This window comes from Ruditapes philippinarum, unplaced genomic scaffold, assembly GCF_026571515.1.
Source record: "Ruditapes philippinarum isolate M1 unplaced genomic scaffold, ASM2657151v2 ctg11512_1_1_1_1, whole genome shotgun sequence".
NCBI classification, from domain to species: domain Eukaryota; kingdom Metazoa; phylum Mollusca; class Bivalvia; order Venerida; family Veneridae; genus Ruditapes; species Ruditapes philippinarum.
Genome location: NW_026854676.1, coordinates 801 through 16,283, shown reverse-complemented (window position 1 = coordinate 16,283; position 15,483 = coordinate 801). Strand labels below are relative to the sequence as shown.

The 15,483-nt window shown below is 32.7% G+C and overlaps 2 protein-coding genes across 2 annotated transcripts; both read left to right on the top strand.

Annotated features, from left to right (window-relative positions):
- Positions 1 to 432: 432 nt before the first annotated feature.
- Positions 433 to 7,588, top strand: LOC132740723 (cytidine deaminase-like). The gene is made up of 3 exons (XM_060728692.1): positions 433 to 569; positions 1,405 to 1,462; positions 6,471 to 7,588. Exons 1-3 carry the CDS (start codon positions 517 to 519, stop codon positions 6,588 to 6,590), a joined length of 231 nt encoding a protein of 76 aa, XP_060584675.1. The 5' UTR covers positions 433 to 516; the 3' UTR covers positions 6,591 to 7,588.
- Positions 7,589 to 9,027: 1,439 nt separating this feature from the next.
- Positions 9,028 to 14,918, top strand: LOC132740725 (cytidine deaminase-like). The gene is made up of 5 exons (XM_060728694.1): positions 9,028 to 9,152; positions 9,568 to 9,687; positions 10,420 to 10,531; positions 11,106 to 11,163; positions 13,849 to 14,918. The coding sequence occupies exons 1-5, from the start codon at positions 9,134 to 9,136 to the stop codon at positions 13,966 to 13,968; spliced, it is 429 nt and encodes a 142-aa protein (XP_060584677.1). The 5' UTR covers positions 9,028 to 9,133; the 3' UTR covers positions 13,969 to 14,918.
- Positions 14,919 to 15,483: the final 565 nt, after the last annotated feature.

Here is a 15,483-nt window from a genome sequence, read left to right as displayed (position 1 = left end):
TATATGTAATTAATGAATATAGGAATTTAATATAATTATGTAATTAATGAATATAGGCAATTAATGAATATATGTAATCAGTGAATATAAATAATTAATAATTATATATGTAATGAATGAATATAGGTTATTAATGAATAAAGGTAATTAGTGAATATATGTAATTAAGAAATATAGGTAATTAATGAATATAAGTAATTAATAAATATAGTTACAACAATGAATATAGTCAATTAATGAATCTAGGTAATGAACGAATATATGTATTTAATGAATATAGGTTATTAATAAATATAATTATGTAATTAAAGAACATAGGTAATAAATGAATATAGGTAATAAATGAATATATAGGTAATTAACGAATATATATAATGAATGAATATATTTAATTAATGAATTTAGGTAATTAATGAATATAGGTAGTAAATGAATATTGGTAATTAATGAATTACAGGCTGTAATGTAGAGAATGCGTCATATGGTTTGTGCGTCTGTGCGGAGAGGAACGCCGTCATGAAAGCGGTGTCCGAGGGGAAGATGAATTTTGTAGCGGCAGCTGTCTCGTGGTATGTCAAACTCTAGTTTATATTACTTGTCATTAAACAAGAGTTTTAAAATCATATGATGTTGTCATAACACATGAAATATAGAAAATTTGGGACATTGTTCAAAAATAAGGAAAAAACGTGTGAAATGTCTAGAGGCTACACTTTTTACACTTTTTGGACACGATCCGGGTGAACCTTGGTATACAAACAAGATACTTAAAAGTAATTCTGCTTAAATAATATTGATATGAATGACAGAATTAAGACTTTTCAGAAAATATATGTATATCAACATTCCTGTTGTTAGTTTGGTCTATACATACCTGAGTAAGCTCGATTGCAAAACAAGTTCTTGCAATTTATATTAATTACTTTCGAGTCCGCTTCCTGGAACTAACCAGTACTGGTGTCATATGAAGGAACATGGTCGTGACCCCATTAGGGCTCGAACCCAAGATCCCTAGGTTGAAAGGCAGGCACCTTAACAAATAGGTCCCCACTCCTCTAGTTAGTACTCTTGTTATATGTTCTCTTTAATTATATGTAGGCAGAATGGTTATCTATATACACCTGTTTCAAAAGTCTACTAGCGATATAAACAACAAAATTCTGTTTGCAGAAGCCTTTTGAATGTTTACGTTAAATAAAAACCCACGGAAGGCCACCTGAGGCATTCCTCCACCGGTAAAGCTGGAAAGTCGCCATATGACCTTTACAGTGTTGGTGCGACATCAAGTCAAACAAAAAAAGAATGCCGCCGCTGCTGCTGATGATGCTGCTGCTGCTGCTGCTGCTGCTGATGATGATGATGATGATCAGTAATAATATTAAGAACGTTTGATTTGATTTTCAGTGACATTAAAGGCGACTTTAAAGGTCCGTGTGGCGTCTGTAGACAAGTATTTGCTGAGGTAAAATAAATCGTAATTTCCTCGACCCTTATGAATAAAATAGCCGTTGTGTTCCGAGTGAGATGATATCTTTATTACTCTGCTGCAACAAAATATCACGCCTGTTTAACTCACAACGAGTGTAAAATATCCATTGGTAAAAATGTTGTGAGCAACTTCCGTTCCTCGTTGTGAGCACCCATCTATGACGTGTAACACGATAAACAAGGTGAATTTTCCATAATTTATGAAGATTACAGACATTAATATAAAAATATCGGAATGCAGTTAGCTAGCGATGTGTTTTCCGAGTATGCACATGTAAAGACAATGCCTGTTGGTCGACACTTTGATGGAAATACCGTGCAACGCAGACACTCGCGGTAGCTGTAAAACTGAAGACATCTTCTCTCCGGACCAAATTGAAAATTGAAAACGTCGATTCTAGTGAAGTTTTGTGCATTCTAACCTGAAACAGATGCCCACAAGTCTTCAGCGTAAATTATTATCTGAAAGTCTTCATAGAAACGAAGAAATACCCTTTTTTGCTTTAATCCTCGTTGTGAGCACCATATAACCTCGTTGTAAGCAAGACAAGCGCAATGCTTGTCTGGTTTTAATATGTAATTCAAATGGCGAGAATACAATTTTCAATCTACCAAAAGCAATCAAAACGTTTATGCACAATAGTTTTCCTTTGCAATAGTTTTTCTTTTTCTACATAACTTGGCCAGTGTAACATGAATGAAGCTCAGGATAAATACATGCATGTTTATATCACACAGACTGCCCTCGATGTAGGTATATGTAGGGGTTTTTTTGTTTACCATTATCTATTAAGCTAAGAATATATTTGTGTAGTGTTAAAGTTACAACACACTATAAACTTGTAAGTAATCCTCCGTGAAAAGCGATAGTCGCATAATAACAGATTCAAATAGTTCTCAGCGTTTGTTTGCTATGTAGAGCATTTTTCCTGATTTTAGTTGCACTGTCTTCCCTAGAAAGCTTATGACAGTCTGTGTTTGACATTTAAATAGCATTTTCATCCTGAGATAGTGGAATTTTTAGAAATCTTCTTGACTTCTTAGGTGTAACACCACTAGTACAATTTTGGGTTAGCTGATTTCAAAGTTTTTGGATTTTCTAGAAGGTCATTCAGGGGTCAAGGTAAAAAAATATAGATCAGTTTGATGGTCTTGTCTATAGGGGTGTTGTGTCCAAATATGAGTATTATCCGTATACTAATAAGGAAGTTATGAGCAATTTTTAAGTTTTTGGACAATTTGACCTTCAATGTGAATGTCATTCAGGGGTCAAGGTCAAAAGAATATAGGTCAGTTGGAAGGCCTTGTCCAAAGAGGTGTTGTGCCTAAATATGAATTAAATTGATTTACTAATAAGGACATTATGGTCAATCTTAAATGATTTTGGACAATTTGACCTTCAAGGTAAAGGCCATTCAGGGTTAAAGGTAAAATACAGGTCCGTATATGAAGGTATTGTGCCAAGGGATGTTGTGTTCAAATATGAATCAAATCCGTTTACTAATAAGGCAGTTATGGCCAATGTAAAAGTTTTCGGACGGATTGACGGACTGACGGACGGACAGTTCAAAACCCCTTCGGGGTATGCACAACGCCTTGCAAAAAAAATGCTGCTGTGCAAAAAAGTTTTAATTGCTTTGGTAGATTGAAAATTATATTTTCACCATCTGAATTACATATTAAAACCATACACGCACTGCGCTTGTCTTGCTCACAACGAGGTTATGGTGCTCACAACGAGGATTAAAGCAAAAAAGGGTATATCTTCGTTTCTATGAAGACTTTCAGGTAATAATTTACGCTGTCAAAGACTTGTGGGCATCTGTTTTAGGTTAGAATGCACAAAACTTCACCAGAATCGACGTTTTCAATTATAAATTTGGTCCGGAGAGAAGTTGTCTCCAGTTTTTCAGCTACCCCGAGTGACTGCGTCGCACGGTGTTTCCATCAAATTGTCCACCAACAGGCAATATCTTTACATGTGCATACTCGGAAAACACATCGCTAGCTAACTGCATTCCGATATGTTTACATTAATGTCTGTAATCTTCAAAAATTATGAAAAACTTACCTTGTTTATCGTGTTACACGTCAGAGATGGGTGTTCACAACGAGGAATGGAAGTTGCACCGATGGATATTTTACACTTGTTGTGAATTAAACGGGCGTGAATATGGCCAAACACTACCATCAGTATAGAGCCAAATCACCTTGCACATATTTGCAGTCTGACCAGGTTCAATACTGTTGGTATTTTTATATTTTAATCTATTATATTTAAATGGACTGTTCCAAATTTAAAGGAGGATAAGTTCATTACATAAATTCACGAGGTGAGAGGTTAACAATTTTTGTTCAATATGAATATGTTTTGTACGGCTTATCTTTTCATCCCAGCTGGATTTTGGCGTTCAAAAACACCTTATCCAAAATGGCCGGAAAGCTGCGTTCGAGAACAATGGTCATTGTGTCCACAATTTCATTTTGTTATTCGTATATTGCACGGATTTTTATGCTCCCCGAAAATTTCGGTGGAGCATATAGTCGCCGGGTTGTCCGTCAGTCCATCCGTCCGAACGTCCCGAATACGTGTCCGGCCCATAACTTCGTAATTTGAAGTCGGATTTTACAACTATTTCACAGAAATGATCACCATATTGAGACGCTTGTCGCGCGCAACATTTGGGTCGCTACCTTGAAGGCCAAGGTCAAAGAATGACCTTGCAGCAAAATCGTGTCCGGCCCATAACTTTGTTAATTGAAGTCGGATTTTAAAAATATTTCACAGAAATAATCACTATATTGAGACGACGTGTCGCGTGCAACATTTGGGTCGCTACCTTGAAGGTCAAGGTCACAGCATGACCTTGCAGCAAAATCGTGTCCGGCCCATAACTTCGTTATTTGAAGTCGGATTTTACAACTATTTCACAGAAATGATCACCATATTGAGACGATGTGTCACGCGCAAAATTTGCGTCGCTACCTTGAAGGTCAAGGTCACAGCATGACCTTGCAGCAAAATCGTGTCCGGCCCATAACTTTGTTTTTTTTTTTTAAAGTCTGATTTTTAAAACTATTTTATGGAAATGATCACCATATTGAGATGACGTGTCACGCGCAACATTTGGGTCGCTACCTTGAAGGTCAAGGTCACAGCATGACCTTGCAGCAAAATTGTGTCAGGCCTATAACTTCGTTATGTGAAGTCGGATTTTACAACTATTTCACAGAAATGATCACCATATTGAGAAGATGTGTCGCGCACAACATTTGGGTCACTACCTTGTTTTAACACTTTGAACATTGACTGTGACATAACTCTGACACAACAAGAGGTATACCTTCCTGTGTCCAAAACCTATTCGGAGAGCATCACCCGGTTCAACCGGCTCTTGTTTAATTATTCCCTGCGGTCTGGAGACCTCAGGGTATTGGTACGCGTTTAACTATTGAGGCATGGAGGAGCACGTGACATGTTTTCGGTACATGGAGGAGCATGTGATCTGTAAACCGTACATGATTGGTTAATTGACCTTTTCAAAAACCTGGCTAAATACCTTTTGCCGGTACGTTACGGATTTACCTCTAGGGAATTAGTCAGAATTACACTAATTAAGAACAAAAAACTATTACGTGATATTTCTAATTTTCTATCATTATTTTACCGTTTAAGGTGGAAAACTTGAATGATGTGTTTGAAAATTATCAATGTTTCTTTAATATGTTCTCAAATTTTACAAAAAATAAATTGTTTATACTGCAAATCTACAAAATTAAAATATTCGTAGTGGCATCTGCCATAATAAATAGAGATATTTTCTGCGTAAACTTGTACGTGTGTTTACTTTATTTTTTTTTTTTTTTTGCTCGGAATAATTAATAAAATAGTAGGCCTATTTAATCAATTTCTTAAAAAGAAATAATTGTTTTATGTTCGACCTTCTCCGGTCATCAACGGTCACCAGTTTTCCAAAGACCTTCTTCTATATTGGTCGATTATTGTCAACTATATTCCTGATACAAACGTTTTATTTACCCCCCCCCCCCCCCCCCAAAAAAAAAAAAAAAAAAAAAAACATGTTGAAAATAGTTAAAGCTACATTTAATAAATTTCATAAAAAAACTAAATAGCGACATTTCATTAATAAATTGGGTTTTATATCGACTCCAGGCCTTATTTCGGTGTCAAGACAACCAGAATGAGTTTTATTAGCATACAAATGGGTAACCTCATTGTGGCGAAATGGGAAGTACAATTTCTGTTTGCATGAGAAACTCCGCCTTCGGATCATCCAATCAACAAACATGACTATAAGTAGCAGTCCTAATTTAACGGTATATTTCCGCATTGTAACGGATGTTTTCATACAAATTTAATCTTTTTACGAGATGATTACTTTCACTGAACCCCATGCTTAGTGCACCGTGAAGCTTAAACGGTTAATGTGTGTTTTCACAAGAAAATATCATATTTGCTGTGTTCCGGATAGCAACTTTTAAACTGTGACGTAGCGCATACACATGATTATAATCTTCATTTGCATGTTAAAATTCGTATACGAACTTTAGTGTTACCGTGGGGTTTTCCGTTTAACATCGTAATTTATGAACAATATTTGATGAGATTTACAACAATACTGTTAAATAGGTTAATGAAACTGTAGAATGTTTGATTTTTAGGCCGACGGCAAAATATTTTTACATATTTATTTAATGTAGCTTTAAATGAAATATCTTTATATCATTAAAAATGTTCCCCGCAGGAAACCAATTTTACTTGTTCTGTACTTGACTAGGTATTGCTATTGAAAAACATAATATATTATGATCAGTCAAAGGGGAAAAACTTGTATCACTTTAATTTTAGACAGACAGAGTTATTTACCATTGCAAAGGTGTCAACATCGTCGAGTATTTCAATTTTTAAACAGCTTATATTTATTTTCATACCACATGTATGTTTATGTTTATATTTTCAGTTTAACTTGGACTTGGATCTTTATCTAACCAAGCCAGACATGACGTACAAGAAAGTACTTCTAAGGGAACTTTTACCCATGGCTTTTACCCCTAAGAGTTTAGAAGAGGAAAGAATTTAGAAAAATGAGATATTTACAAAGACATGCCGCCCAATAAGGAGTGCTAGGTGATTAAATGATACATTAAAACGTGTTTTAATTTCATTTACTATATTTGACATGTGATAACTATCTACACGGGGATTTGGATGGGTGAAGAAAGAAATATAGGACCTTACAACCCGTTGTTTTTCTCTCCTTGAACTTGTTTAATCTCTTGAATTTAGAAAATAATAAAATATAAGAACATATAGTCATTGCTCCTACATCGACAGGGATTACCGTTTAACAAAATACTGAAAAGACGGAACAAGAAAATCATGGTCAAAATTTGTACTTTTAAATGAATGTTCTAAAGATGAACGTATCTTTAGTGTATTTTTAGTGACCGAGACGTTTATGATATATACACTAGGGCAGGAGTCTACGAGCTTTCCGGACGACCCTCATATAAATATAATTTGTAAGTACCTTACAATGTCAACTTGATTTGTGTTCGTACACAAAACTATAAAAGATATTTAAGTTGTTTTTTTCTACGAATACATGACTTATTTTCAACAAGTGCATGGTATGAAAATAAAGTGTTTATGAGTGGCGGTAGCCACGAGTGAAATATGATAATTTTCATACCACAAGATGAAAATAAAACGTGGATTTATAGGGAAAAAAACTTTTTTGTTTTATTATAATTATATATTTTTCATTTTAATGACATTACAATTTGAAAGAGTTGACCTTCAATTTTGTGTATTGGGAGAATATAAAAGAAAGTAATCCGGGAATAAACCAGTAAAAATACGGAAAAATATATGTTCAACTGCAGTGAAAATATTTTTACAGTGAAAATACGGAAAATGAAAAATACGCATTTTATATCATGATACATCTCAATATTTCATTTATAATTACATAATAAATAATCTTATATATGCACATGTACAATGTTATGACGTAATATCTTATGTATATACCCATGATAAAATGTTTGATGTAACATTTTTTTACATAAATGTACAATTTGATCCAATTAGTTGTTCTTAATTTCCTATGACATGCTTATAATATAAAATGATATGTATTAATGATGTATATTGCAATACATTCACAGGGGTGGTATTAAAGATGTAAAAACATATTATCCTCGTAAAAAACGTTTCTTACTACATGTACAATTAATGAAATGATGAAACTTGTAATTTATATTCAATCAAGTCTATTTTTTATTATGTTGCCATAACAATATCTCATCTAACAAAAATAATAATAACAACAACAAAAAAAACAGATAATAATATAATTGCACTGCTCTTAATCCGAGACAGTCGGATATGTTAAGTAGGTATTAAAAACGCATATTTAACCTCAAAATACCGTTCCAGTTTTGAGACAAGTTAACTTTCGGAATATAATAAACGCATTGATATTTGTATAAACCAAGTAAACAATCTTAAAAAATAAAAATCCAGTTAATTTGAAAGATACAAATTTACTGGTGTTGAAATATTTTTAAACAAAAAAGAACCGGTTTACACGGGCATTGTATGATTATTTAATAATATAAAAAATGAACATATTTCAAAGGGACTCCGCTGAGGTTTTTTGACAGGATATGACAGGAAATGATTTTTCGTGATTAATTTTCGATTTGGTATCTGTCTCGACCATTAACTTACGTAGAAAAGTTTTCCCAGAATAATGATTCTACTTGTGAAAGATGATCCCAAATTGAAAAAAAAAAAGATGATCCCAAATTGAAAAAAAAAGTGTATATCAAATCGGTCCGAGAATAACACAAGCAAACGTATTTCAATGTATGTCTTAGTATATTTCTTAATTATCGTGTGCTTAGATCTATGTAAGAAATTTAAATGTTCTCGGGCTTTTGCAAATGGACCTCATTGGAGTTCTTTTTAAACACGTACACAGAGGTGCAGCATGGCTTATTTGGCTATGAGGATGTTAGAAAGTCATTATTTATTATAAAGATGGTTGGAGTGGCTTCTCTTCCCCCAATGATGACGTTGTTAGTTTCAGATACGAAAAGTGGTGTTTTAGTTCAGAAAATATGAGTCTATTAATACACATTTCTTGTTTAGACACTGTGAAATCCATGTCAAGACCACAGTCATGATGAATTTTCACATTTTACTTTGGAAAGATAATCTCATGTAAATTTGTTATTTTAAAGCATGAATCGAACCAGCGATTTTAGTTTAAAGGCAGTCGCCTGAAACATTTTCAGTCAACCGCTCATCTTTAATCTTCTCTTTCAGTTGTCAGAGATCCTAAGGCTACACTTCTCTTCATACAATAATTTCTTTTCGTTTGTACATGGATGTTTTTTTTGTTTTTTTAACCCGTTTCACGTATAAATCTTAAAACACTGGTCTCGACTATATAACAAACTTACGCCACTGCAGAGTGTACTCAGCCCCCAAAATATGTCGTTTACAGATATAACAGCTACGCTACTGTATTGTTTACAGTTGCTCCACTTCACATGTATAAACCGCGTCAATAAGTAGTCTAATTTATTTAACATAGTACGTGAGAACTTAGCAATGGATGTTTCAACTCTAGGTATGTTATAACTTAGTTAAATGAATTAAATTTTATGCATATATATGTTTTATTTCCAACAGTTGCTAGCTTTAATTGTAATGCATTTAGACAATCAATTCTTTCACATTATGGAGAAAAAATGTACGTTACACGATAAAGCTTAACTGCAATAATCGATCTCCGATAAGACTTCCTTGTACCATATATTTTGTCTAAAACATAGCCATGGTTGTGTACAGAATGGCTGAATATTTTACAATGAATGAGAAACGTTTTTATTACCACAAGTTAAGTAAAGAAGATATTACAAACAAACTGTTATGATGCAAGTATATTCTAAATTACTTAAACATTAAGATTAATGTGATGTTTTTTTTTAAGCACAGTATCGACATTAAATATACAAATATACATGCACGTTATACTTATATAGATGGCAAGCTACAAGAACTGATTAAAGCTGCGGATAAAGTAAAAGAAAATGCATATTGTCCATACAGTAATTTCAGAGTTGGGGCCGCCGTGTTGTGCGCTGATGGGTCTATATATGCAGGTATACTTACTAGTATATTTTGAAAATAGTAAAACAAAAAAAAACCATTTAGTTTTAATTTGATTGTGGTTATGTTTGATATTTTACTTGTTTTATGTGAATGTAAACTTCAATTTATCATGCAATTATTATTTGTTTTCGTATATAATATATATATATATATATATATATATATATATATATATATATATATATATATATATATATATATATATATATGTGTGTAATATTTAACGTCAAATGATTGTAAAATGTTGTATCTAATAACAGTTAATTATTAATATTAAATTAAGTATGCAGATACATGTTCAAGTTTTGCAAGAATTCTTAATGGTTGATAATAAATTTAATGTTCATCACGTACATTGTCAATCTGTGTATATTTCCACGAGCAGGAGTTACACTACCAAAATAAACCAAGATATTATGTATGATTTAATCGTTCATCCTGTTTAAAATATAATTACATGTGATTTAATCTAGTTAATAAATCTCTGAAACATTTCAGAAAAAAGTGTAAATGTGTAATTTGCTTTCATGAACAATTATACGACAAAAATGAGAACCTTTGATTTAAGACCAGCATTGAAATAATTCACTTTGATCAATTATGTGTTAAGAAAACTGCCTTTGGAGGACAATTTGAAAATGGTGTACCTTGTATTCATAGATCCCAGTCATTAAGCGGCCGTTGAAGACAGGGTTTTGTAAACATTTCAATATGATTTACAGGTTGTAATGTAGAGAATGCATCTTATGGTGTCAGTGTTTGCGCGGAACGTAATGCAGTAATGAAAGCTGTAACAGAGGGAAATAAATCATTTAAAGCATTGGCAGTATGTTGGTAAGTTTACGACCGCCTACCTTTCTAGAACGACCACTGCCTTTCTATTACTACCATATCAGTTTTACGATCGTCTTCACATTGAGAGCAACCGTATTTCTTCAAAAACGACCACCTACATATCTATAACAAATTTACATTCTTCCTTTACACCATTAACCTCTTTAGAACAACATTCCCTTCATAAACGACCACATAACCTTCTATATTACGAGCGTTTACATTGTTTGGTCGTTTAACATTCTATAATGACTGCACTTTTCAAAACGACCATTTACCGTTCAAGAGCGACCTTATTTCAAAATAAAACATTGTACTCTTTTAGAACGTTCATATTCTTTCATCAAAATGACATAAAACCTTTCTTAAACGACCACACTGCATTGTAAAATGACCAATTTCTTTTGATAGATTAATTTAATTAAAAAGTATGTAAAGTTCGTCAATTACGACTTTTCGCCCTGTTGTTATACTTCTTTTGATATCGTTAGATGAAATTTTCAATAAAATACACGCACATTGTACATATAATATAATCTTCAAATTAAGCATGTTATATTATTTTATTTTTCAGTGATGTGAAGGGAGAATTTACAGGACCATGTGGTATATGTAGACAAGTGTTGTCAGAGGTAACTATATAATAAATGCACTGATCAGTAAATTTGAATATATTATATGTTATTTTGGTTTTGGAGTGATATATGTGGATATATTACCTGTTAAGATTTTATATCACCCGAGCCGTTAGGCGAGGGTGATATTTTATCTTGGCAGGTAATATATCCACATATATCACTCCAAAACCAAAATAATAATTTTATTACCCTTCCCCTGCCGAGTTTAGACGATTTTTTTAAAAAATCATTGCTGTTTCAAATGAAACGTCGAAATAAGATTCCCTTTAGGATACCTCTTCGTCACAACATGACGTCACATAAATACATGACGTATTTTTCCCGTACCTTACGAAAGTAAACAAGAGAAAAGGAGTAGTCTATTGAACGCACTTTTTTGTAATTAATATCAAGCTTTCACAAGGTCATATTTGTTTTCGATACTGATGGTAATATGTATCATTACTCTACTTTGGTAAATATTGATCATTTGACAGTTAAAAAAGTGCTTTTAAATCGGAATTTACACCGCGTAAAATCGAACCGTACGCGCATCACATCAGCGCATGTTGTTTACAACGTTGGGTACCAAACGGGGAAATTTAGTGTGTATATTACCCGTCTGGCTCGGTTATATCAATTTCTTTCGGGTGATCAATATCCAATCAAAAAGGCGGAAAAAATCTGGAAGGGTAATAAAATCCAATATTCGGAGATTAACAAATAAAATAATTTACATATTGCAATCGGAACTTACAATCCAAGAAAAATACTAAAAAGGGGTCAACATATGCAAAAACAGCCCTTACTGACAAAATACTGCAAAATAATGTGAAATTTAACTTGGATCTTGAATGTTTTATCTTTCTTAAAATGTTAGTTTTTCTCAGTATTGATTTTCTTGAATTATTGAGGCTTATCTGGAGGCGTGCAGCTTTATTGTAACTGTGTGATAATAAAACAATTGTGTCATTGTTAATAGACTTAGATTTACGACCGGAAATCCTAGTCTCAATGAATTGTGTACAAGTTTTATCTCCAAAGCTACAAACAAGTAGAGATTTTGATGCTAAAGCATCAAGTCGCCGGATAGAAAATGACTATATTATCATAAATATAAAAAAATCAGTTTAATTAATTGTTCAGGTATAAAGAAACGAGGAACAATTTATGTTGAGTAACTGTTTATTCACAATAAAACATCATTATATGAAGCAAACTTGCTTAGCAATATTGTTAAGGAACTGCTATGATTATTAAGCAAGTATTTCGTACGTTAGTTTACGTAACTTATTATGATTTATGCTAAAGATTTTATTGATAGTATAGATCTCGATATTAAATTAATTAATATGTGGTAAGTATAGGACGAAGTTGTGACCTAGTAGGCCAAATTCGAATCTTTGAAAATCCCTTTTGCAGTTTTCATAAAATATTTTTTTGCGCTATCGAAAAAAATAAGCTATTTAGTTGAAATCAATATTCCTGTCGTTACATACGATATAGTTAACGTTTAATTGCCTTTCAGTTCGATAAAATATTAACAAAAAGATATTTTATTAGTTTTCATTATTATGTGTCGTACCGTTTTGGTAACCTGCGCGACGGAAATCGACGGAATATAACGAAGACGACGATTACCACTATTTATTTCAATAAATGTGCCTCTTTAGCATAAATCTATTTTGTGATGTTCAACCTAAACTAAACTATTGAACATTGACAGAAAGGGCAAAATTTAACCCTTTACCAAGATAAAATGAAAAGGTTTTGAAAATTTATTTAATTCTTTAATGTACTAATCCTTTCTAATGATATAAAATATGAAACTGATTAATGAAAGATAACTTTGTAATTATTTATACATTTGCATCTAATTAGCCCCCATACCGTTTTCCAACTAGTATGTCTTATCAGCAATCTGTTACTATTAATAGATTCTATAACACTAACATACAATGTGTAGTCACGTGATTCTTACAATAGGACAGGGAGAATCTGTTTATAATTAGATAAAATAATGAAATATAATAGGTGTCATAAGATATAAAACAACCAGATAATTTAAATGTGTCATTTTAAATATCATTCATGATTTATCAATCATAAAATAGCAACGCTTGACACTTAGAAAAAAGTAAAAGTATCCCTAAATTCAATGACTGGTCCATAGGGATACGTTATTAATTCATTTTATGAAAATTGTAATATTACTTTTTAAGATGTCAATATTTGTATATTTCATTTCATTTAGCAACGTTAATTTATTTTTGAATTTTTAAGATTCTGAAAAATAATTGTGGTCCTTAATTGTTCAGTAATTGATTTGCTTTTATTTTCAGATTTTAAGGCCTTCTCCTACCATAGATATAATATTAAACTGTTACAAATATAGTCGCCGGTTTCTACCGGCGACTAATAAAGTAAATTTTCGCCATTTTATCAAAATTTATTACTTTTTCAACAACATGTATATTGTAAAAATATAAATCAAACTGTGATAAGATCCATAAAAACATTTTAAAAGGGAGATTAAATTAATGTTTCTCCATTTTCAAGTGTTCGTGTCGTATATCGAACAAGATGTCAGGGGAGATAAAAAGCCATATATTTGAACAGAGTTTACTCCCCTTTTGATAAAATCGGTATATATGTGTACATGTATACATAAATAACGCGCACGTGTTGTGAATATTTCAGTTCAACATGGACCTGGAGATATATCTAACTAAACCGGACATGACGTACCAGAAAGTAATTTTCCGGGACCTGTATCCATTATCGTTTACTCGACACAGTTTAGAAGAGGAGAAAATCTAGAAAATATATGTCTCATACTTGAGAATAAAGTGGTGCATCTATATCCATTGTGCAGCTATAGGAAGATTTGAAGAAAATAAAACTTTTACAAGTACAAATATTCGTCAAGTCATGTCATACATACATCTCTCAGGAAACTTATTCTTTTGGTAACCATGGAGATAAGCCATATGTACTTACATATCCGTACAGTTAACCAGGCTTTATACTGTAGATATTTAAACATTGAAATTCCTTGAACTTTGAATGGACTGTTCCAAATTCAAAGCAGGATGAATCTATTATACAAATTGAGCGGGTAGAGTTAGATCTGTTCATTTATCAGCTGTCCGTACATGAGTCTGTCTACAGTGTTCTTATATTATATCCACTAAAGAAATACATTCAACCTGGGACAAAAAAGAAATCCAAGATTCCGGATACCAGTATGATGTACAAATCTAAATAAATAACAACTCGTCATATCATAATGAGTGGCTACATGTATTGTATAGTTCCAGTCGACACTTGAGGTGTGGAGCTGAAAACGCCCTTAAAATAAAAAATGTATATTTGTAAATCCCAGCACATGTACTTATCATAATTATATATCATTTAAACTTAATATGAGCCGTTCTGAAAAAAGTCATGTTGAAGTTCTGAAAAAAAATCATATTTCAACGTCTAGAATTATTCTAGACGTCAAAACAGCTTCTATTAAGTTAAAATGATATATATTATAAGTAAATGTTGGCATTGACAAATATACATTTTATTTGGATTTTAAAGGCGTTTTCAGTTCCACACCACAAGCGTCTGTGTTACAGGCATTATCATTATATTATAAAGTACAAATGTCACTCGTTCGTTTTCTCGTGTATGTTTTACAGCACTATTACTGAATATTTAAAGGCATTAAATGTATATGAGACATATCTGAAGTACAAATAAAATGGACTTGATAAAAGTTATTTATTAGTTGCATTATTTGTTTTGTATATATCAAGCAGCCCCTTTAACACATGCTTGGTTTTGTCTGGGACACAGTCCCGATATAAACAAGCTTTTATTTTCACCCCTGCCCCACCCTGCCTGCAATTTCATCCCCCAAAGTCAGCGTGAAGAAGTCAAAAGTGGGGATGGGGAGGGGCGGTCTATAAACGTCCGTAATTAATAACATGCATACACCTGGAAAGGGCAAATCAACCTTCATTCTGTAATATAGTTGCCGACACTGGGATAAAAATAACAAGAGGGCCATGATGGTCCTGAAATCGCTCACCTGTATATAGGCACCTGGGCCAAGGCCAATTTTAAACCAGGGCCCTTATTTGAACAAACTTGGTAGACACCCATTAGAAGATGTTTCATGCTAAATATCTTAGCTCTAGCTCTATGGGGGTTTTAAAAGAAGAGTTTTTAAGTTTTTACTATATACAAATATGGAAAATCAATGACCCCCTGGGGCAGGGCCAATTCTTACCCCAGGGCTTTTATTTGAACAAACTTGGTAGACACCCACTAGAAGATGTTTCA